We start from the raw sequence: 23,467 nt of genomic DNA, 5'->3' as shown, positions 1-23,467 counted from the left end.
AAAATTTGAAATTTAATTCTTTTAATTAAAATATAATAACGGTAAAATTAAGTATGAATTTATAATTTAATAATTAAATAACAGAAAAAATATACATATGTTACATAAATTCACATAAATTCTTTTTACGTATATGATATTGATATTTACTTTTATGAACTGGGAAGTGTGAAATGCCATTTCCACAAATTGCAAATAATTTCTGTGCATAAACAAATTTTGTTTTTCTCTTTCATATTTACAAATAACCTTACATACATGCGGATTGACTATTAAGCCACAGGAACCTAGGGGATCCTAATGTTGTGTTCTGTCCTTGCTGCTTATGCAACGACTTTGCTCTGGGCCAAGTAGTAAGGAAGATAGTGCACATTGGTGGTGGAACTGAACTGTCAGTCCGGCAGTCTTTGCACTCGAAGGCGTAATGTGTGCATTCCACTTTGCTTCACCCCGATGAGGAAGTCTGTTTAGGACAGAGAAGCAAGCCTTGTGGCTATGTTACCTAAAAACCCACGACGCAAAATCACATGAAAACCTGCTGTCTACTCACAAAAAACATGTGGATTTATTTCCAATGGGCATTTTTTCCATGTAACTGACCATCAAAAGCAAACCGAAGTGGGGATTTTGTAAAAGAATAAATGGACAAGTTAGCAAACTTCATTCAGCTTTTGGTCTTAGCCAAAAGGATGAAAGTTTTTATGATTAATTTCATCTTAATTAGATATAAATGTTGTTAGTGGCAATGGTGGAGGCCTTGTAGGATATCACATAAAAGGAAAAAAAAAAAAGCTCAAAAGGAAGTGGCGAACTGATATCACTCTACCATCCTTTTTGTGTTGATTTGCTTGTCGCTTTTGATGGAATGCCCATCACTCCTTTTCTTCCCCCCATCTCTCAAAATTAAAAAAAAAATATAGTCCTTAAAAAAAATAAGTTCCCTAACATTCTAGTATTACATACGAAATGCATGATCCATGATGCTATGCTTTTTTTTTTTTGTGATTTTGCACCCTTCACTTTCCTTTAATGCAATAAAATACACATCAAATGGGTGTTGCTATAAGTGAATATGGACCCATCTTAATCAATTTGCCTAAGCCATGATGTCATTAGTTTTACTAACTCTTATCCCATGCTTATTTGCTAGATATATAGAGCAGATGGGCATCTGTCAATTTTTTTTTTCCCAATCTCTAAATTGTGGGTCCATGAGCATCCCATTCTTTCACATTGATTGGTGTGTCCAGTATCAGTTCACCAAAGATATTACCTAATTTTGTCTACAAAACAATATTTTCAGGACATGAATAGGTTCTAGATATCTCAGTTCAGCTGATAATGATGTGCATTATTTTGTTGACTAGTACTGTTTGTGATTTTTCCTTTCTTTCTTCTTTTGGGCACCATTAATTTTGAATTGTCAACTTTTCATCTGCTTTGATTCTTTTAAAATGTGCTGTACTTGTTTTATGATCTGAGGAAATGGACAACCCATTTTCAGTTTTCATATCTTCATTTGTTATTAGGGTTTGTTTATTTTTGTTTTTATTTTTAAGGGAAAGGACAAACCCCAAATGCTGGCAGGATTGAGCGAGGAGAGTCCAGGTTAGCCGAATCTGTCGTATGGAAATGAAGTCAGAGGTGAATATGCGCTGGTTTGGAAAAAAGCTAGAACCTGATTGATTAATCAAAATTGAACATCTTCCCTCTGAAAGAAATAAAGAACAACAGGCACTGCTGTAGGAGAAGTGGGGCTGAGGCTGTCCACCGAGAGGCGTGATGGAGGGATAGCTCCTGATCAATGAAAAACATTGGCCTAAAATGCGCTAAACGGTTGCCTTGAAAATCTCTGTTCATTGAAAGAGCAATTTAGCTAGATTTGTTTTTTCTGTTTCCGTCGACATTGAATTCATTGCTAGTAAATCACGACCAACTTGTCAGCCAGTTTATCCGGTCTCCTCAATGAAATTTGATCCACTTAGAGTCATTTCTCTCTCTTCAAACCTCAAGAAACCCATATCATGTTCATCCCAAGACTAACATTTCGATTCCCACTAATCCTGGACGAGAATACTTGTGTAAGAACATTCATAATTCTATAACAATAATACTAAATTCGAAGTCACCAACAGATTTGCCATTTTCTTGTGGACAAATTAAGAGATCGGGGGTGTCCATCCATGTAAAAAATGGGCCAAGTCAATTTTTTTTTTTTATAAATTTTTTGTCAAGGCCATGGAGATGTCAATTAAGTGGATAAGAACGGAACACTAGACAGACTGATGTTAGGTCCCTTACGAAATGCCAAAGTTGGTTAAAAAAAAATTATGATGCAACCCCCTCCCCCCTACCCCACGATGTGTGGGGTTGGGGTCATATTTTTTTCAATAATCAGTCATGGAACACAACTTGGAGGGACCTCCTTCTCCGGCCCCTAAAGCAAACTCCTTTGGAATTGCATATGATTTTGAACAACAGTCCAACGTGTTTCATTATTTGGATATGGATTGGCTTTTAGTTTTTGTTGAGTGACTCGGGGCATTATTGGATAGGGTTCGGGTGGCATTATCTGACCAACAAGAGGCTGCAAGAGTCGTCACCATTAATTGTCCCACTTGAGTTAAGTGGGGTCATCACTCATCAAGCTCAACTATTATACCACTATTTAATATAAATATTAATTGGGTTATTATGTTTTCATATTGTTAATATTTGAGAACCTTAGTTAAGATATTCGTCAGTTCTGATGTTAAAAACACCTTAATTAGTTTAGGTACTCCAACCTGTTTTGTAAATTTCGGGTGCTTGTCCATTTTCGAGCCTGATTTGTTTTATGCTAACATTGATTTCTAAACATAGCCTACTGTTGACATGTGTGACTAGGACTTGAAATGGGATTCCAGTTTCTCCTAATTAATGCCAATTAATTCAATTCGACATCATTCCCTGAGGGCAACCAAATGAATTTTAATAGAAGTAAGATATCAATATCATTAATTTTCTTGACCTTCAAGAAGAGATATATATATCACTTCCGGGTAGTTTTGAGTTGGCTCAATTATTCAGTTGATTTTTCGATCCAGCCTTCAAATTTTAGAAGAGTCACCTAAGCCTATTCAAGATTGCTTGCAGAGGAGACAGGAATCTAGTTTAATGCAAGCACTGGTGAACGATTAATTGAGATTTCAGAACATGAAAAAACACGTCAACTCTGACTTAAATTAATTTATCTAAAGTCAAAGTTGGTGTACGTATATTTAAGAGTATACAATAGTTAGTTATTTAACACAATCCATTTTTTCAGGAATGGAATGCTATCAAAATGGGAAAAAAGTTTCAAAAAAATTTTGATGTTTATGGATTACGAATGTTTTGTATTCTAACATGTGTATTTGTCACGAAATATTGATTTATTAAATAAAAATATGATTTTTATAAATGTACAATATTAGTTTGTAACACAAGGGATGTGAGATTCAGCAAAGATTTGCATGTCGTGACAAATTGCACACGTTGGTATTGAATGTTTAGGTATTAACCGTCTCTTGATAGTGTTGTGACGAGCCTGATTCAGGGCTGTTGGTACATTTTATGGTTGGATTTTTATCGTAATTCCCTACACGAGGCTTAGCCTTGGGAAGGGCCAGTCACATCTTGACCAAAAATATCTCTGATTTTAAAACCTGTGCCCATAATTCAAATTTTGAGGCATGGAAACTTCGTATCCTCATTCCTGTTCAATTCAAGCCAGCGTTCATTTACAGCCACATTTTTATTTTGACCTGAACTTGTAGGAAGAGGTGGGGTTGTACTTCAAAGTCAACATCTTCGCTTACATTGATGAACTCATGATATTCCCTTGGCCATTATTATTTATATTAAGAAGCCTTCAAGTCTGAGTCCTTTAGTGACCCACTTCCGAACTGTCCAGTCCTTCCGAGCAGCCCCACCCTTACGCGTGAAGTGCAAGTTGCGGCGAGGAAATTTCCGTTGCTTGTGCGCTCTGGCTAGAACGTACGAGTCTTCAGCCTTCAGCAATGGGCTTTAACTTTACTCGAGTCAAAGTCCCTGCAAATAATTGCCTCGATTTTAGCAGACATGAATGACATTTCTATTATGGGAGTTTCAATTAATTCTGTAATTTCTATGGTATAAAAATGTTGAAGAATCCTAGGCCTGTTAGAAGATCATAGGACTCGAAGAGAAAATTTGTCTCAATGGGACGCTAATCCTGAATTTCTTCTGTAGATGTGACCTTCTGACTTGTAAGAAACGGATTTGCTCAAGTCATCAGGTCCGTATACCATGCTCTTTAAGATTGCTCAATTTGGGGTAGTTTTCAGGATCCAAAACAAAGTTTTTCTCAGATTCATAGAACGGCTTCAAATTTGTAGCTAGGTGATGTTTGACAGAAATTGTACTTATGTTAACAAGGTATAATTTTCTTAGAATCTGGCAAATTCCAGTCGGAACAGGATTGATTCATTGCTAAAAGCTCTAGAATGAGACACTGAAATGCGACCAAAGACAAGCATCGGGAACACTGTTCACCAAACCATCCAGCAAATGCTCCACTGTTGGGAATTCTTGTTGTTTCCTTGGGTTGGGACAATGATCGAAACAAAACAAATCATTGCTATTGTCCACGTAAAGCGGACAATCTTATCGGAAAAAAAATTTAAGAATCCAGCTTCTCGTATTTTTCTACTGAAAGTCGAATAAACGAAAGTGTGCAGGGGTCCTTGTCTGGACTCTCGAGATGTTTTTCAGCGCTGCTGCTGAAGAGGTTGGGCTGTTTTTAGATCCAGAAAACGAAAAGACCCAATCAAGAAAGCAGGTCAACACGAGTCATAGTCCAGTGTAACAGTTTTGGGAAGTTCGTGATGAATGGTGAAAGCCCAAATCCTCTTTCGCCTGTGTAGACTGAGTTCAGGATGGCTTACGTACATTTGTGATGAAACTTACAAACCCAGCCCAAATATGCCTCGTTCATCTATAAAGTTAGAAATTTTAGTACTCTCATGGTCTTCAAATGTTGTCTTTTTTTAAAATTTTACAAAAATTTAAATAAAAGATTTGAGATGTATTTTATATTAATTTTTTAATAATATAGATGGTTAATGGTTTTAATAAAGAAATTGAGATGGAAGAAATACGATTTATTTACATTTATTTAGCTCTAGAACATTGAATATGATTTAACATTAGGTTATTTTTTCTAGAATTTATCGCTATATATAATTTGCTATAGAAAACCTTATAAGATTTAAATATATATTAGTACTATTTAAAGTAATTTTTTTAATTAAAAAAGAAAAAAAGAGACAATGATGGAGATGAATGCTGAAACCCCACAAATACTTGCTGCTGCCCTGCTAATTCCTCGTGATAGACAAATTAACAATCATCTTTCGGTTGCCTCCGCAAATCACGCAAAGGAACAGCACTCAGCTTTACACAACATTCAAAGCCAAATCTCGATAATTACTAGTTTACATGGATAAAAATAATATTTGGATTTGAAGTTCCAACTCCAAATGAATCCCATCTCTTTCAAGTTCCAACATGGCAACTTAAAAATGAAGAAAAACAACAAAAACAAGTATTGTAGTTGGAAGGAGATCAAGACGGTCCTAGGTATTTTCCTTGTTGCGTCTGGGAGATGTGTCTCCATCTCCAGGTTTAGATTTCCTAAGGGCACAACAAAATCCTATCAGATACACACATATCAGAACAACAAGAGTAATGAGCAATATGATGTCTACACTTCTCCATTCTTTGGTCAAGTTAGCAAGTAATCCCGCTTTGCATGAATCGCAATGGAAGCAAAGTTGCATCTGGTCATTGCTCCATTGCAAGCAATCCATGCTGGCTGCTGTATTGTTGGGAGTAAGCCAATACGTTGGATTTATATACGTGTACCCACATTCAGCTGGGGGCATACAGCATCCATACTGTAAAGAACATAAAAAGAGAAAAAAAATGGAACAGAAGAATAAAGGTAAAAATGCAAAATAGGTACCCTTTGAAAAGAATAATTGTTCATGGTTTGGAGAATCAAAGGACATCGCTCTGTCTAATTCTTTGCTTTTGGAAATTTCATTAGAAAATTGTTAAAGCTGAAACTTGAAAAGATGAAATGAAGTTTACCTGTATAGAGGTTAACCGAGCATTGAAGAAATCCTGAGCTATGCGATATCTCTGGTTTAACTCAGAACACATATCTGTCGAGTTAAGGCAGGCTCTTATCCGATTCCACTTATAAGGACTTGCCACTTTTCGACGAAGCCAACCAGAAAAATCATCAAGGTCATGTTCCAAGTACGTGCGACCTGGAGCAGGGTGCCCTGAACCCTTCTTGGTGACCAAATAAATTAAAACAACCAAGCACGCAAACAGTACTATAAGGATGAACATGGCGACAAGGTACACGATGAGGAGCCAAGTGATGCGCCAACACCCTCCTACGAAACCTAATAGAGCCACGACCGAGATTGAGATGCCTAGAATTATAAGAGGCCATTGCAAAATCTTCACGCAAGAGTTGTCTGGTTCGTTCGCGAGCCAGATTCCAGCACCAATGATTGGAATTGAGAGAAGCAAGGTGATGAAGTTGATTGTACCAACGATGGTATTGCTTGCTGCCATCTTGGTGACAGGATTCTGAGAAGATCTTTCTGGGGATGGCTTTGTTGCCTGAGAGTGAGATCTAATAATGAACAGGAAATGGAATAGCTTAGACTGGAGAAAAATGCGAGCAAAAATAATGAAGAAAATGTTGACGATCATGAATCATGATGTTAAATATCCAATTTTAGGCAGCTAGAGGCGCACAAATCACGATGATTTGAATCCCTTCTTTGGAAAGATCTGAACTTGTATATATCTCCCGTGTTGTACATCTTGCAAGCAAAATTTGTATTAATTTCCACCTGATATTCGACGGAATTTGTTTATGTTAACCAAGTGTTATTTTCCTGAGAATCTGAAAATCGCAATGCTGATAATGACTTAATTGCAAGGGGTTCAAACTAGATTCATCAACACTCCGGGGCAAATGGCTCAGTTGTGGCGAATTCTCATTGTTCTGAAACTAAACAGACAGCAAATATTCTATAAAACACTCCATGAGTCTGCAATGTTTGAAGATATGGAAAATGGATTTTGGCCTGTGTAAAAGAGCAACGAGAAGATTGATGTGAAGGTGGATAATACTTAGAAGTGCTCAGCATACTGCTGGAGATCAGTTTGGGGTATTGTTTCTCGGAGGAGTATCATTCCCAGTCATGCTTAACAATGTTTGTTTAGCCTTACTCTATTTTAGAATTCTTTCCAAATTTCAGGTCTTCTACCCCCCATGCTTCATGATTTCCTGGAAAAGTAATCGTGTTTTTCAAAACTTAGCTACTAAGATTTACATGAAGAGAGGCAGAAGTGATGGAGATTCGTGCCGAAAGCGCATGATTAATTTCTTAGTTTTGTCATTGAAATGCAGACATTTTTCTATATCTTGTCAGACAGTGATTGACAATTTGTCATGAACCCCACCCTCAAAGTCCATGTTCTCGTGTATTGATTGAGTAAAAGCAATATCTTCGATGCCACCCGCATATCGCGCACAGCTCACCACTGCTTTACATAAAATTTCTACCCTGTAATGAAAACCGTCAGTACCAACACACTTTTTCAACCACATGTAAACAAGGAAAGAATCTGCTTATACAAAGTCATAAAATCAAAAACTCCATTCAAACCAACCCCAATGGCCCCACGATCAGGTTACACCTAGAATCCTCACGTATAACCTTGTTTATATCTTCGAAATATGTCCTCAGTTTTGGCATTCCTAAAGGCACAACACCCTATCAAATATACACATATCAAAGCAATAAGAGTTATAAGCAGTATTATATCGGCTTTTCTCCATTCTTCCTTCAGATTTGCAAGTAATCCTGCTTTGCACGAATTACAGTTGTAGCAGAGTTGGGTTTGGTCATTGTTCCACTGTATGCAATCCGGGTCTGCTATGTTGTTGATGGGGCTGATCCAGTTTGATGGATTTACGAACGTGTATCCACATTCAGTAGGTGGTTTACAGCATCCAGACTGTAAAGAAAAGGCATAAAGAATAAAGATAAGATGAGAATACTTTGGAAAAGAAGATTAACTCGTGGTTGGAGAATCTAATTACCTTACCATGTCCAATTGTTCTTTACTTTCATACTTAGAAAACTTGGTCTGATCAGATGATTTTATGCTAAGCATGACTAACAAAGGAAAAAAAAACTCCCAATTTCCAAAGATTTCAAGAATTCTGACAGAAAAAAAGTAGGAGATTTCAAAAATAGCATAGCCCCCATATTGAAGTATTGCAATACATTAAGATTCATGTCCTCATATACCTTAAATTAAGTTTCTTGCTATTGATTTCCGCAAATAGATTTGAAGTAATATTAAGAAGCAGACATTGCCTAAATTCCTTGCTACGGAGGCTATAACAGGAGAAATTTCGAAAGATGTTAAAATCAGGAAATAATCATATAGACCGTTGGGACTGCGGATAAGTCTAGCAAGCAGAAAGGTTTGATCGTATAGAAGTCCATATTCGGCTTTGGGATTTATGGAATGATCTGAAACTAAGCAGAGAAACTGAGATTTACCTCTATTGGAGTTAGATGAGCATTAAAGAAATCTATAGCCATTGTATAACTCTGGTTCAACTGGGCACACATCTCTGTCGAGCTGAGACAGACTTTTATCCTTTCCCACTTGTAAGAACTTCTGACTCTTCGCTGAAGCCAGCCTGAAAAATCTTCCAGATGATATTCCAAGTACGCGCGACTAGGTGCAAGGTGGCCTGAACCTCTAATGGTAACCATATAGATGAAAACAACCAAGCATGCAAGCAATATGATGAGGATGAGCATGCCGACAAGGTAGGCGATAAGGAGCCAGGGGATGCGCCAGAACCCTCCTATAAAGCCTGCGATAGCTACAACCAAGATTAAGACCCCCAAAACTATAACAGGCCATTGCAAAATCTTCACGCAAGAATTGTCTGGTTGATTTGCAAGCCAGATTCCGGCACCAATGATTGGAATTGAGAGCAGCATAGCAACAAAGTTGATTGCACCGATGACATTGTTGCTTAATGCCATTTTGTTTGGAGAATTGTTCTGTCAAGAGCTATCTGGGGTGTTGTTTTGAGATCTAATAATGAAAAAGACTCAAAAAAAGAAAATTTCTAATATATGAAAAGGAAAGGGAATTGCCTCGAGTAAAGATATACGTGTTGAAAAAATTGGCTGCACGATGCAGCTTTTGTCATGCAACCCCACAAGTTTTTGTTCTTTGCCTTGGATCCATGAAAGCTAGTAAAGCAAAATTGATAACAATTTTTTAAAGGGGCATTTAGGTCTTCAAGTCTAATCACTTTGGGTACCACTTTTTGAAAAGGAATACCTTGTACAGGATATGGGAAGAAAATGAAACAAAAGAGATTAGTTGTCCACAACTATAGTATTTACCAAGGAAAGAGCAAAGAAAAAGACGAATACTTAGAAAGAAGACGGTTATGCGTCCCAACTCCCAAATGCCTTTAGGCTTTAGGCTTGAACCTGCAAAGATTATGCTTTGGTTTTTGCTTTCCTGCTACCTTTAGGCTTTGCTTCTTTCTTGCAACGTTGAACTCGTTTGACGACTTGTACAAGAAACACACCACGCATTTCTGATTCAGCCAAATTTCACAGGCTTATGCCTTGTTGAATTAAAAGTGCATCTTTTCTGTTTTTGGTCCATTTGCATGGGGCAGAAGGGCCTGTTTAAATGGTAATTTGTGCGTTAATTTGTTAGTGGAGATCGTCCCTATATTAGAATGGATTTGGGCACAAAAATGACGGAGTTAAAAATATAGAACAACAACCCAAAACAAATTTGAGATAAAAATCAAAGCTAAGATTCAAGAATTTTATTAAAATATATACAACAATTCTTTTTTAATTGACATTTTACTTCATCCAGTCGTCCTACTGACTTCTCTTTAGATCAGGACAAGCTTTGCAGCTGCAGCAATCCCCTCTTAGAGCCTTGAAGTTTCACCAGTTTAGCTTTGCTGGAAAATACTGCAAACAATTTTTCAGAAAAATTAATTGTCTTTGAAGACATAAGCTCTGAGTATAAGGAAAAAGGAAATGGAGCTTACCTTTGCAATAAGAGATTCATAATATGGCTTGACCTCTTCAACATCAACCAGAACTTTGCTCTTACTGTAGAGGTCATATTTGCTGTCAAGATTTTATAAAAGCAAGTCAATAAGCTTTTACCGAAAAAAAAATAATAATATAACAAATTGAAGAAGGGAGAGGACACTTACTTGAATATTTTAAGCCATTTCATGTTCTCCTTATCCTCCTCATTCATCAACTGGGTATACGCTCCATGCTTATGCAATGCTGTAAGCAAGACGGGAAGGAAAATGATACTATCAGTTAAATTGAACAAAAATTTTTGTGAGTAATCGCATGAAAGAAATCAACTTGATTGTGAATGCTTACGATAGAAGGAATGGTATCGGATGATGAACGATCCTGCAGAAGGCAATGTGGTTCCATTTTCCTTGGCCACCTAAAAGATTTTGAGATAGATATTAACTAAAACTTGTGCAAAAAACAGTATCGAGAGACTTAAGTGAGTTTAGTTTGGAGGGTTGATTGATGGAGTGAAATGCACACCATGTACATATAGTCATCATGCCCCCATGACATGAGCACATTGTCAAGCCCACATCCTTCAGAGTAGACCCCATTTTTGCTGTTGTAATTTGGATTGTTGAAGTCAGGATTTTCCTTGAAATACTGCAGCAAAAATTTTGGAAATTATAAATTCATTTGAGTTAAGATCATATAACCTGATATTTTCAATTGGTAAAATGATTAAAGATCAAAGCAAAGATTTCAAAAACCTTGTGGTGAACATTGGAGTCATCAAAAGCACATCCAACAGGGAATGTATCACCAACAACAGCCCATTGAGGTAGCCCTCCAAATTTTGGAAGAACAAGGATTTTTCCAAGATCTGAAACGTGTTGGAATCGGATAAGTAAGTTAATTGTCAAATTTTATCGGGTGAAGATAAAAGGGAATTAATTTCTTCTTATCCAAGGGGTGTTTACCATGAATAAGAGCAGTCAGGTGCAACCAGTCTTCTTCAGGATAGTCTTTTCTGATTGCTTCAGTGCTCTGCAGCAAGTGCTGAATCTGAGGTTCATCCAAGTCAGGATCACTGTCATCCACAACCTCATTGAGAAGTTCACAGCATTCCCATATTCCCATCTCTGCCTTATCAAGCTTCTTGTATTCTTCCCTCATCCGCTTCACCTACATTTGTTTGCAAAGTAGTCAATGCCTAAGCAATAACTTACACCGTCATCCATTATTTGTTTAATTAGATACATATATATATATATATTTATGTATTGTTTGTATAAAAATTTACTTACAAAATCATAGGTTTGGTTGATATGACTTAATTTGTAGTGTTGCTCGACAATGTCTTTCCTTTCACCATCTGCTTCATAATCCCTGCCAAACCATTAATTTCACCCATTATCGAGTCTTGTTCATTGGATATTCCAGGAACCTATATCCATAACATAAACCTGAGATATAAGTTTAAGAAAATAATTAATTTACCTGAATGACTTCCCAAAAGCATTGTTTTCGGGCACTGCAAATTCTTCTTTTGATGCCAGTTTATCAGCATCAGTCTGCATCTTCTTCTCGTCTCCTAGAGTAGCCGCTAAACAAATAATTAAAAGACACTATAAGATTAAAACAAAATGATCACAATTGAATCTTAAATAAAAGATTGGGATGGAGATGAAAAGCAGATTAAATACCTGTTAGTTCAGGACTCTCAATGCAAATAGTCATCTTCAGTACTGCAATCAACGAAGGTAAGAGAGAATCAAGAGAAGGCAATGGATGTTGTGACAAATGAGACTGTCAGAATGGGAATTTATACAAGAATGCTAGGGAGTCCTTTGGAGATATCTGAGAACACCTGGAATCGTAAACAGAAAATCTCACTTTCCATTTACTACAAACCTAATCCTTTCAAAATCAGGAAATAAATTTGTACATGGATTCTTTCCTTCATTTTATCTTTAGCAAATCTGGATTATTCAAAACAAAAAATCCATCCAAAGTGTATCCAGCTAATCTTGGCAAAAATTTCTTAAAAATCTATATGGCTTCTATATTAAGCCGTGACCTGATCCAATTTCTAAACCATATTTATCTTTGGCTGATTCAAATATACGTGGACAGATCTTATCTTTTTTTTTTTTTCCTCTCTGAATGGGAGGGTAAATTTTGTAGGAAAGGATGTGGCATCTAGTCATGGGAGATATGTAAATGGATAATTTTGAGTATATCCTAATTGTGAACAAATTTGGTAACCTTAGAACGTGCCATTTGAATTCCAAACATCCAAAGAAGCCAAAGAAGGGAATATTTGTTAAATTACATGGTGCTGTTGTCATTGCATAAAAATTGCTACATATACCACACATTTCTTAGTTTGATTTTGAAGGCTTTGATCATGTTGTTTTTTAGTGTAAATTTGGGATACCATAGATGTGCCAAATTGATGTTTTTGACTATTCTGATGGGTATGAAATCAAGGGAAGATTAAGCTTAATTTGAATCCTCGAAAATTTAATCCCTTCCTTGGGCACATGTAAAATTCACGATTGATTTCAAGAATTGAAGACATAAAAACTATTTTGGCTAGGCATGATATTAACCCAATTTCCAATTTCATAATGGAAAGTTTAAGGTAATGGAAACTTACTTGGTATTTAAAAGAAAAAAATCGAATTCAAAAATTTCAATTATAGAACATGTGCATGTTTCGATGTTGTGAAAATAAAAGAATAATCTTTAAAGAATCACCCAAGATCTATTTACTTGATTCGATCTTTTTATGACCTAAGCCTAATACAATGACAACCTTTTATCTTATTTACACCAAAATCACTCTTTCTATATTCAAGTGCTCAATAAACTCACTCTTAACTTAAAAATATATTTTAACATTCAGGCCAATTAATAGGAGCCTTACCCTAGTTTGATTAGTATTTGATATCCTAATCTAATTAAAAGCAAAGATTAATTGTACTAATCTAACTAAATTTTATGTATTTTAATTTAACTAGAATTCAAGATTATTATTATAATATTGGAAAAGGTATATTAAAAAGATGGTTAAAATTATGCAATTAGCTCCATAATTTAACTAAATGGGAAATTTAGTGCTTATATAATAATTTGTAAAAATTAAATCTTTATACTTTCTAAAATTGACAAGATCAATTCAATTATTAATAGTAATAAATTTTTTTTATTATTTATGTTGACACGGTATTCACATGAATACGATGACCTGTTAATGATGACATGATATTTTTTATCTATTTCACAATACTCTTTTTACTACTTTAAATTCTAAATTATAGAAATTCAATTCCTCATCTTATAATACTCTTTCCCTAAATCTTAAAAACTTATTTATATTTTTTATTTGTTTCTTTTTTAATCATGTTTAGAACTATTAGTTCACATTAGATAATTTCATTTTCACACTTTTAAAATATATGTCAATTATTGGTTACATTATTATTACATCATTTGTGAAATACCACATCATCATTGTTATGTCATTAAATTCAATATCACATTAATAAAAAAATATTACGTCAATACAACCGAACATCATATCAATATAGATAATAAATTTTTTTTAATACATTAGATTTATATTATTAATTTAAAAAAATACAAAAATTTAATTTTTACAAATTATTGTATAAAAATTAAATATAATGACTAATTGTATAATTTAACTTAGAAATATTTATATTTGATACACAATTCATCAATAAAAAAGTGACACCTTACTATTAAACAAAATTGAAAGTTAAGAAGTCCTTAAATATAAATATTCATAATTTAAAATTTTTAATTAGATAAAAATGTTACTCTAATTTTCTTTTTCAATTTGTCTCTCTATTTTGTAAAAAAAAAATCCCTTTATTAAATGCCCTTTTTATTTTCTCTCTTTTGAACCATAATAAACAAAGAAAAGTCCGAGCATCTAATGAATCAAAAATCAAAATTCTGTGCAGAGGGGGTATATTAGCGTTGTTAAGTGCTTTGAGTGACTTTTAATGTACGAGAGAGGTCTGTCCTTAAGTAGAATGGGTTGATTATATTATGGTTTTATGTTAATGCATCAAATATAATTTTTATAAAAAATGCATTTAAAATTTTATAATAATTTAAAAAGTTATAGTTTTTATGCAAAAAAATAGATTCAAAACTCTATAATAACTTAAAAAGTTATAAACTTTATAAAAAGATTGAATTCAAATTCTATAATAACTTAAAAAGTAAGATGAGAATTAATGTTGATCAATACATTTTCAAATTACAAAATAAAACATAGATGGATTGTTCTGAATTTAGATTACATTCATCTTGAAAGAATATTAACAATCTAATTCGAGTTAACTTTTCTTCTATTTAAATATCTATACTAATTTTTCTTTTTTAAAAAAAAAAATGCTTTTCCTTTTTTTTTTGAAAGTGCAGATCATTTTTTGTTTGTTTTTTTTCCTTTTTCTTTTTTGTCATTTTCTCTCAATTTGCATAATTTCGTTTTTTTAAAGAAAAAATCAGAAAAGGAAATGACCATGTTAACCCGCCAAATAAAAATCTCAACTCTTGTTATCCACTTGAAATCTTTCCTGCTGACGAAAACTCGAAAACTCTAAGACAATGGCGGCCGTTGAAGCAGTTGCAGGACTCTCCTTCGCACGTTGCCCTTCTTCTTCCTCCAAATCCCTCTTGTGTCCCAAACCCACAAAACTCTCTTGCTTAACTTCCGGCATTTCCAAGTCTGCCTCTATCCTTTCCCACAGTTTCTCCATCTCTTCTTTAACCAATTCCAGAAAGAAGCCGGGCTTTCTACTCTGCTCTACAGTTCAGGAAGTAAATGTAGAGGCTGAAACAGAGAAAACCCAGAAATCAAATGTGAAAAGAAAGCTTTTTGTGTTGAATTTGCCATGGTCTTATACGGTTGCTGATATCAAAGATCTCTTTGGCCAATGTGGAAACGTAACAGATGTTGAGGTTCTTTCTTTCTCTATAAAACTTTTGTTTTTTTATTAAATTAATTGCCTTTTTTATTATTTTTTAGTTTTTGTAATGATTTATGATATGGGTTTTTTGGTTATGTGGATTGCCATTTAGATTATAAAGCAAAAAGATGGAAGAAGTAGGAACTTTGCATTTGTGACAATGGCTTCTGGAGAAGAAGCTCAGGCTGCTGTCGATAAACTCGATTCTCATGTAAGTTTTTTTTTTTTTTTTTTTAATTTTATTTAGTCTTTTGTTTGGTTTTTATGATTAAAGGCTAATTTGTCTTCTATAATCTTTACTTAATTTCTCTCATTTATTCTCTGAAAGGTTAATCAACTTGGTTTTTTATTTCCCGAGGGAAAATATAAATCCTTTTACACATTTTCATTGTTACATTGGACTAAAAGAAATCTTTTGTGATAGTCTTTTTGAGGTGTATACATGAATGATTAATAATTCTTAAGACATTCAATTATGTCCTGTGAATTAATTAGCACCTGTTCTTCTTTTAAGGGAGAGTTCCTTTTAAAACTCTGGGTTTGAGCCTGTTTCCATGGGAGTGTTGGTTTCTGGAAGGCTGAGGGTTACCTTTGTTGTATGAGCTTGTGGTGGAGCAAAAAATGAAAAAGGAAAAAGAAATACATTGTCATCAGGAATAAAACAAGAGAATTGCTTTCCATTGTATGTATCTTATTCTGCATGTTGATGTATGATTTCTGGTGCAGGAAGTGTCAGCGAGAATTATTAGGGTAGAGTTTGCTAGGAGATTCAAGAAACCTTCACCTTCTCCACAGCCAATTGTTCCTCCTCGTGAGACGCACCATAAGCTTTATGTGTCCAATCTTGCTTGGAAAGTTAGGTCTAGTCATCTCAGAGAATTTTTCTCTGCCTTTAACCCAGTTGCAGCTAGGGTTATTTTTGGTACCCCTTCAGGACAGTCTGCCGGGTATGGCTTTGTTTCATTTGCCACAAAGGAGGAAGCTGACGCTGCAATTTCTACTCTAAATGGGAAGGTAATCAAATTGAATCCATCTTTTCAGCACTCTGCATCCTTTTGCACAATTTAATGCTTGTTATTGGAAAACACTTTCCATAGACCTTAAATGTTGGTTTATATGATCCCTAGGCTAACTACATTTGTGTTGAGGCTTATGAAGGTGGTAGCTGAGTAGAACTCTTTTGTATTGTGAGATTGTCTAGGACATAAGTTTGATGTTTTCTGTCAATAAAAAGTGTCATATATCACTTCACAGAAACTTGTCTCTGTAGTCACACTAATAGCTTCCACCTTGTTATAATTCTTACTAGATAGCTACACTTTTCTCTCCTTTCAAGTCTCAGGCATAAATCTGAACCCTTACCTCTTAATTGTTACTAGCTGATTTTGTAACCTAAAACAACCATAAGCTGTAAAGTCAAGAACCAGCTTGACCATAAACATTGTCATACATCAATGCCTTTTGATCTTGTTAGCTCCAATATTTTGGCATTTATTGTTCTTTTTCTTAAAAAATGGTTTTAAGGAATTCATCATTCTTCTTTTTGTAGGAATTGATGGATCGGCCTCTACGTTTAAAATTCAGTGAAAGGAATGTTGATGAATCTGGAGGTGAAAAGAAAGAGGAAAAGGAGCGTGAGGGTCAAACTGACTAGTCTTAGATCTTCGCTTGGACCTCATCTTTCTCCTTCTTTTGCAAATTAGTGTACAAATGAGACTTAAGTCGAAAGTTTTGTCACCTGCCTATAGAAGTGGTCTGTAAATGTTTACATTCTCTCTAATTCTCCTTTTATTTGTATCTTTATAAAGTTCCATATTATTTATTATGCATATTACATATATTCAATTGATAAGATGGGAATTGTTTTGTCTTGAATGATTATTTAGAGAAATGTCTATTCCAGCTTTCCATTTTAACACCTTGCTTTGGTCGCATTATGCAGATATGAGGTATTTTGTCTTAAAAAATGAAATGTGGCATGGAGCATTGGAGCTAATCCATTGACCTCTGCTGGTAGCTAATGAAAGGGTTGGTTATAAGAAAGAGTAGGGGGAGCGATGTTGTGCGGGTAATTAGTTTTCAGAGCAACCTTGTGGTTATTGCATGATAATTTGACTTTCCATGAGATGCCATCATATCTCCAAATTCTTAACAAGTGGGATCGGTTTGATTTAGTCTATATGTTGTCAGATCAATTTTTGTTCAAGTGTTTCTTGTCGTGGATTCTTAGTCAAGATCCATCCAACATTTTGGAATAACATCTATGAAGCCTTCATCCTTTATGTCACCAATGAATTGTCTCTGTCGAGGTTTCTAATGTTTTATTTATTTTTAATTTTCCATTTACCAGCTGATTTCTTTTGGGATGAGAATACAGTGTTTACTTCCTCTTATTGTTGGCGGCTGGTGGTTGTTGGAAAAAATGAAAATGCTTCTTCATTAGCCTAGTCAGCTTAACTTCACCTAATAATTCATCCTTTTTCATTGGTGAACTTTACCTTTTTTTCCTCATTTCATTAAGTTTGTTAAATTTCTCTGCTTTGTATTGCATGTACGATTTCATGGAAATTCCTTTTAAATTGCCTTTGTCTCTTGCATCATAGAAGGTCATAGTATTAATCTGTGAAAATTTTTGTGCTAATGTCACAAAAATTATATGGCAGGATAGGATATTAGCCTATTGTATTCTTGTGAAAAGTGTGTATACCTTCTCTTTATTGTTTTATCTGTGAACAAAGCATGTTGACATTAGTTATGCCAGTGTCATTGTTCAATCAGATTACAGTGCATGTGTCATTTTTACATTTTTGTTATTAGATGTGTATGTGCTATATATTTCAATTTTATAAAGTTGTGGCAGGTTGGCTGTACCATGCGACTTTATTATCATTGTACCTTAAAGTTTTGCCTTTTGTTGCCAATTACTCTTGGAGTCTGAATAATTCCTTGCGGCCACAGTATCTTTATGATGTAGTTGAGCATACAAACTGCCTTTTAGGTTCACCCTTTTTCCTTTTTAGCTTAATTATGCAATATATGAATACCAAGAGCAGTTTTAACTTGGACCATGTTTTGACTGGTGAACGCATAATTGTGGGAAATGCTGATCATACCCAACTTGAAGTCTTGCGTGCAAGTTCATCAAGATTCTACTTTTATTGGATGCCAGAAAGTAGTGTTTCAATCTTCCTGTCTTTCCAATTTTCACTTTCTTATCTAAAAGAGTGAATAGTGAAAACTATATCTTGCCGTTCTTTCATGGTCGAGTAGCCTTCTGCATTAATAAGGAAATCCAGTAGGGTTGCAATGTGCAATCAGGTTGTTGAGACGGCATAAACAATGAGGCCGTTGCAGCCGTATAAGCTGAAAAATGGCCTTCGTAAATTTATGAGGCTTTGAAGCATAAACTAATTATTATGTGCATAGTGTTTTAGAATAGTAATTAATAAATAATAATGGCTAACTGCTAACTCTCCTAGGACCAAAGGTTTTATGGACTTAAGCAAGCTTCACGTTGTTCATCCGTTTTAAAGATTGAAAGTGATCAGTTTTGAGAGATGATGTTGCCATCTGGAGGTTGGGGAATTGATTTTAATGGTTGGCCAAAAAGCGGCTTCTCTTCATTTCACCATTTAATTTTGTTGATAAGACTCAAATTTAGTCGTCTCCAGTGTCTCTTAGCTATATTATAACATAGTGGCGCACCAGAAGCCATTGAATGCTGAATTCTGCAGGAAATAAGCAACCCCACAATTCTGTGGGATCGTATGGTGTTTCCTAGTTTCCTTTGCAATGGGAGTCAGGCACGACTCCTTGCAACTTGGCATGCCAGTTCATCAATCACTCTAGCAATGGTATTCACACTTCGCATGTTCTTGCGCCCACACGAAGTCTCCCACTTGTTTCTTCCTTTAATGGGCTCAAGATAGACAAGAGGGAAGAAAAGAAATTTGTGTCTTTTGACAATGTAACTTATGAATTACGTGGATCATACTTATGTTTGTTATACCGTATCATGAGACTTTAAACCTAATCAAGTAAAGATTTATCAAGTACTTTTATTAATATGTATTTCATAGATTTATGATTATATAAAAATAAAATATTTCTGACAGCTATCATTAGCGATTCGTATGATGAATTGTTAAAATAAACACCTGTTTTTTTATATATAAATTTGAGTATACGTCCCAAAACACATGATCTCACTCTCTCTCCCTCTTGCCTCCTCTTTCCCAAACACATATTGACTTAAATTTGAAGAGAAAATCACCATTCGACCCGACCAGAAAATCCTTCCAGTCGGCCCAACCCACATGTCATTTTGACCTCAACAATGTTCAGTTGACATGAAATTACCATTTCATAAGATGCTTTCTCTTCTTTCATATATTCTCAATAAGAGCACAGCACTGCATAAAAACCCCTTTCCCCCACCCCCCATATGTTTTTTACCCAGACTCTTTTCCAGCCATCAAACATTTCATTACTCCTTGAGACTCGGATGTTTGAATGTTAATTTCTATCATTTGCATTGATTGCTTTTCACTGCGCATGGCTGGAACTATTATCTTTTCGTCTTCCACCTCAGGAATGCACTTCTTATCAGTTTCTACAGCAAACTTTTTACTTCAACTGATACTATTGTGGATTGTGGAACATGATCATGTTAAATACCTATACTTTAAACAGAACTTTTTTTTAAAAAAAAGGACATCTATATTCTAATTCGGTAATATCTTACTATTATTATTAGTATTATTCTTGTTATGATTACATTTATCAGAATCGTTTTAACACATAATGATCATAGGCTTTTCAAATTTTTGATGATTAATTTAATCTACTTTTTCTCCTCCTAGTTAATTGGAATCTTATGCTATCTCAGACCTATCTCCCTATGGTGGGTATGGTGGGCACATCTATCTCTTTGTATCATAAAATTCCATTCCCTGCTTCTTCTTTTACAAACTATTTTTTGACGGGTTGGTGAGACAATGGTTCTCTGGTTGCATAAGATTATCAGAAGTTTATACAAATGGTGCTTTGGAAAGTGCAAAAAAGAAACGGTGGCAAAGATTATTAAAGTTAATAGGTCACTATGATAGGCCACTGAGGGTTTAGAGGATTGGTGTGACTTTGGAGAGAGAGACCACTGATAAAGCAGAAATGAAAAGAAGAGAAAAGGCAGACGACACTATGATGTTTGGTTAGAGAGAAAGAGGCTTCTTGGTCACCACACTTGACTAAAAGAAAGCTTCTTCATTGACTAAAACCGCCTATTTCTCATTGTTCTATATCTTTAGTTTTGACAACAACTTTACCTAGTAAAGAAAAGTCATTTCATATCTTTGAATCGACCTGGAAAACAGTTTTGTGTCATTTTTTGATTAAACATTCTGGGTGTCACCTGAGTTCCATCTTTCTTTTACTTGCTCCTACCTTAGTCTTATTGTAAGAAAATCGAAGTCCCTTGCTTCAATGGCTAGGAAAAGAAGTGGCACTTGGATTATGAAATGTGGGAGAATAGATGCTCATCTCGGTCAGAATTTACAGATCTTTTGCCGAGGCCCCCACAGCAACAATTTGATGCATTTAGAAGAGACAATGGAGCATTACGTTTTATTTTTCTTGGGATAATTATGTCTAGTGTCTCAGGAAATATTCCTACTTTTTTTATTCTGTTGCGCTTTTCTATTATTATATAACATGAAAAAGGCTACTACATCTTGCCCTGGAGCTTCATTTCACTGAGGTCAAGAAAATAAAGTGATGAAAACAGGGATTACATTTGACCCCAAACCCTTGAAAATATTTGGTCTTGTGGCCTACCTTGGGAGACTGTGAGTGTGTGACCTGTCTTTTCAGGATTTGGGCACAAATTCCCTCATGGCAAAAAGCTAGATCATTACTTGCCTTTCGTGCCAAAAAACTAGTAGTTTTGCATTATTGAACTTTCATCTGGTACACCCAATCTGACGGCTCATTGGGTCATTCAGATATTCAGAATTTTTGGGTTAAATCTTGTTAACTTACGGTTAGGGAATACATGTAAAGTCATCACAAGCTTCCGCAGTTCCACCTATAACTATAAAGACGAGAAATATGCAATATATTCACTTCAACTGCTACCGGCTTCGATAATAATAAAAGCATTGATTACTTTTATGAATTCCCAACCAACATCACCCCCTAGTCAACATATCATTATCCTCACGTACAAAAGATAGCAAAAGAAGAGTGAAAAACAAAAAAGAGGGGAGAGAGAGAAGAGCTAGAAAAGAAAAGAAGGGAAAGAAAAAGAAGAAAAAGGAAATACCCATTAGTACCTCTCTTCCTGTTTTGGCTGTCTTCGCTTTGCTTTCCATGTAAGCCCCTTGGGCTGCTTTTCCACCCCTTCTTGTCTCTTCATGAAATTTGCATCACAGGAGCCCCTCACAGGCTTACACTCTGTTCTGTCTAGCATTCTTTCACATGTAGTGTCCAATTGTAATGCATTGTGTTTTTGCTCTTTTTGTTCTAACCGTTTCTTAGATGAAAACATTTCAGGCCATCCTGTTTGCATCATTTTTAAGGTAATCTTTTGATACTTTCTTTACTAATGATCTTATTATTTCTGAAGAGTCTCTAGAAATAGGTTCTTGTAAATTTCCAGCTTTTGTCTTTGTTGTCTAAGGGGTTGGATGCAAATGGTCTAAATTGTTTATTCATCCTCATTATATAGTTGTTGAAAACTGAAACCTTCCTGCATAGGAAGAAGAGAGATATTATGTTAGAATTGATAGTAGGTTTAATGCAGTAGAGTTTTCCTTAACTTGTCATGGGGTCTATCGGTAACCCAAGAACCTGGGTGCCATACATGAACACCAAAGACTGCTCTCAAGGTTTTTGTAGCTTGTATTGTCCACAATGGTGCTACATCATTTTCCCTCCTCCACCTCCCATAGAATTTCCTGATGATGATTCAGGCCCAAATTTCTCCCCTCTTGTGATTGCAATCATTGGCATTCTGGCCAGTGCTTTTCTTTTAGTAAGTTACTACACAATAATATCTAAATATTGTGGGAATGTTGACCCATCAAGAAGAAGAGAGAATCATGACCCTGGTGAAGTATTGGAAGACAATCACAGCCCATCTGTGCATGAGCCATGGCAGACTTCAACAACCGGTTTGGATGAGGCTTTGATCAAGTCGATTACAGTATGCAAATACAAAAAGGGTGATGGTTTGATTGAAGGAACTGATTGCTCTGTTTGCCTCAGTGAGTTCCAAGAAGATGAGAGTTTAAGGCTTCTGCCAAAATGTAGCCATGCTTTCCATGTCCACTGCATTGATACATGGCTTAGGTCTCACTCAAATTGCCCTTTGTGCCGTGCTAATATAATCTTTATTAGTGCTTCACCACTTCCATTGCCACCTGCAGTGACAGAAAGTCCTCCAGGCAATGAATCTTTGCAGGATAGGCAACCCGTGACAAACGAATATGCAGCTGCTGCACAAGACTCAGGAAGGAGGAGTATGCAGGAGGTAGACAGATTTCAGAGTGATCTTAGTCGATTGCCAAAAACCCCATCGCGTGCTTTCAGCGATTTAGGCAACGCGCAAGGAAGGGACAGCGTGATTGAGATTAGAGAAGAAAGTTATCAACAGATGAGAAGATCAGTTTCCATGGATCATCCATGTCAAAGCCAACTTTCAGTTGCTGACATTTTGCATATGAATCAAGAGGAAGACAGCAGAGTCGAAGAGTGCCACTTCTCATCAGGTATTGCCGGATCATCGAAACAATCAGCGGAAGGCAGTAAGCTTAGCAATAAAATGAGGGTGTTGCACTGTGTAATGAACCCTGTTGCAATGAAGAGATCCTTTTCCAGTGGTAGATTCTTTCTCACTAGGCAAGGAAGAGTAAGAGATCCAGCTATTCCTCTCTAAATATAGCTTTCTGACAGAAACCGATCATATTCATAGCAGTATAATCATGAAGAGGTAAAGAGATTTTGTGTGACTGTCTTACATTTATATCTATTTATTGATGTAGATACTCTGTTAGCCTAAGTAAGGACTATATATTAATCTTCTTATGAAATCCAAAGACATCTCAATGTGTAATTTGTCAGTAATATTTCTTTCTTTTTCCCATTGCTTCTACTTCCTGGTTACAATTTGCTTCCACTTTCTATCAATTCGATACATACAAACTTTCTTTCCTGACCATTGGTTTGATACCAAAGTACTCCTTGATGTATCTAAATGGGAACTGGAGG

The 23,467-nt window shown here is 35.4% G+C and overlaps 5 protein-coding genes across 7 annotated transcripts; 2 read left to right on the top strand and 3 right to left on the bottom strand.

Annotated features, from left to right (window-relative positions):
- Positions 5,348 to 7,430, bottom strand: LOC18606025 (protein TORNADO 2). 2 transcript variants are annotated; one of them, XM_018117286.1, is made up of 3 exons: positions 6,838 to 7,430; positions 6,154 to 6,712; positions 5,348 to 5,957 (listed from the first exon to the last, which is right to left on the bottom strand). In XM_018117286.1, the coding sequence occupies exons 1-3, from the start codon at positions 6,903 to 6,905 to the stop codon at positions 5,637 to 5,639; spliced, it is 948 nt and encodes a 315-aa protein (XP_017972775.1). In that variant the 5' UTR covers positions 6,906 to 7,430; the 3' UTR covers positions 5,348 to 5,636. The 2 variants fall into 2 exon arrangements, with proteins under 2 accessions (XP_017972775.1, XP_007039477.2); XM_007039415.2 differs by having other exon boundaries at positions 6,154 to 7,430.
- On the bottom strand, positions 7,699 to 9,351 carry LOC18606024 (protein TORNADO 2). Its single transcript, XM_007039414.2, has 2 exons — positions 8,664 to 9,351; positions 7,699 to 8,109 (listed from the first exon to the last, which is right to left on the bottom strand). The coding sequence occupies exons 1-2, from the start codon at positions 9,159 to 9,161 to the stop codon at positions 7,798 to 7,800; spliced, it is 810 nt and encodes a 269-aa protein (XP_007039476.2). The 5' UTR covers positions 9,162 to 9,351; the 3' UTR covers positions 7,699 to 7,797.
- On the bottom strand, positions 9,914 to 12,206 carry LOC18606013 (inositol oxygenase 4). Its single transcript, XM_007039393.2, has 10 exons — positions 11,900 to 12,206; positions 11,694 to 11,799; positions 11,501 to 11,582; positions 11,174 to 11,378; positions 10,964 to 11,076; positions 10,734 to 10,856; positions 10,557 to 10,626; positions 10,376 to 10,454; positions 10,205 to 10,286; positions 9,914 to 10,124 (listed from the first exon to the last, which is right to left on the bottom strand). Exons 1-10 carry the CDS (start codon positions 11,931 to 11,933, stop codon positions 10,098 to 10,100), a joined length of 921 nt encoding a protein of 306 aa, XP_007039455.2. The 5' UTR covers positions 11,934 to 12,206; the 3' UTR covers positions 9,914 to 10,097.
- On the top strand, positions 14,785 to 17,493 carry LOC18606023 (RNA-binding protein CP33, chloroplastic). Of its 2 annotated transcripts, XR_001927075.1 has the most exons (5): positions 14,785 to 15,194; positions 15,315 to 15,413; positions 15,929 to 16,216; positions 16,752 to 16,955; positions 17,145 to 17,493. XR_001927075.1 is itself a non-coding variant. In XM_018117287.1 (4 exons), exons 1-4 carry the CDS (start codon positions 14,841 to 14,843, stop codon positions 16,854 to 16,856), a joined length of 846 nt encoding a protein of 281 aa, XP_017972776.1. In that variant the 5' UTR covers positions 14,785 to 14,840; the 3' UTR covers positions 16,857 to 17,493. The 2 variants fall into 2 exon arrangements, 1 of the variants encoding a protein (XP_017972776.1); XM_018117287.1 differs by having other exon boundaries at positions 16,752 to 17,493.
- On the top strand, positions 21,481 to 23,342 carry LOC18606022 (E3 ubiquitin-protein ligase Os04g0590900). The gene has a single exon (XM_018117285.1). The coding sequence runs from the start codon at positions 22,023 to 22,025 to the stop codon at positions 23,133 to 23,135; it is 1,113 nt and encodes a 370-aa protein (XP_017972774.1). The 5' UTR covers positions 21,481 to 22,022; the 3' UTR covers positions 23,136 to 23,342.

This window comes from Theobroma cacao, chromosome 3 (genome assembly GCF_000208745.1).
Source record: "Theobroma cacao cultivar B97-61/B2 chromosome 3, Criollo_cocoa_genome_V2, whole genome shotgun sequence".
Classification (NCBI taxonomy): Eukaryota; Viridiplantae; Streptophyta; class Magnoliopsida; order Malvales; family Malvaceae; genus Theobroma; species Theobroma cacao.
The sequence above is the reverse complement of the archived record's forward strand: the minus strand, read 5'-3'. Positions and strand labels throughout refer to the sequence as shown.

Bases quoted from the DNA above. Each gene is read 5' to 3' on its own strand.
- LOC18606023 (XM_018117287.1), top strand. From the start codon at position 14,841: ATGGCGGCCGTTGAAGCAGTTGCAGGACTCTCCTTCGCACGTTGCCCT. The intron at 15,414-15,928 runs GTAAGTTTTTTT...TTTCTGGTGCAG, and splicing joins TCGATAAACTCGATTCTCAT to GAAGTGTCAGCGAGAATTAT. The intron at 16,217-16,751 runs GTAATCAAATTG...TTCTTTTTGTAG, and splicing joins TTTCTACTCTAAATGGGAAG to GAATTGATGGATCGGCCTCT.
- LOC18606024 (XM_007039414.2), bottom strand. From the start codon at position 9,161: ATGGCATTAAGCAACAATGTCATCGGTGCAATCAACTTTGTTGCTATG. The intron at 8,110-8,663 runs GTAAATCTCAGT...TTTTCTTTACAG, and splicing joins CTCATCTAACTCCAATAGAG to TCTGGATGCTGTAAACCACC.
- LOC18606022 (XM_018117285.1), top strand. From the start codon at position 22,023: ATGGGGTCTATCGGTAACCCAAGAACCTGGGTGCCATACATGAACACC.
- LOC18606013 (XM_007039393.2), bottom strand. From the start codon at position 11,933: ATGACTATTTGCATTGAGAGTCCTGAACTAACAG. The intron at 11,077-11,173 runs GTAAACACCCCT...AACACGTTTCAG, and splicing joins CCTGACTGCTCTTATTCATG to ATCTTGGAAAAATCCTTGTT. The intron at 10,125-10,204 runs GTAAGCTCCATT...AATTGTTTGCAG, and splicing joins ATGAATCTCTTATTGCAAAG to TATTTTCCAGCAAAGCTAAA.
- LOC18606025 (XM_007039415.2), bottom strand. From the start codon at position 6,792: ATGATCGTCAACATTTTCTTCATTATTTTTGCTCGCATTTTTCTCCAG. The intron at 5,958-6,153 runs GTAAACTTCATT...TGTTCTTTACAG, and splicing joins CTCGGTTAACCTCTATACAG to TATGGATGCTGTATGCCCCC.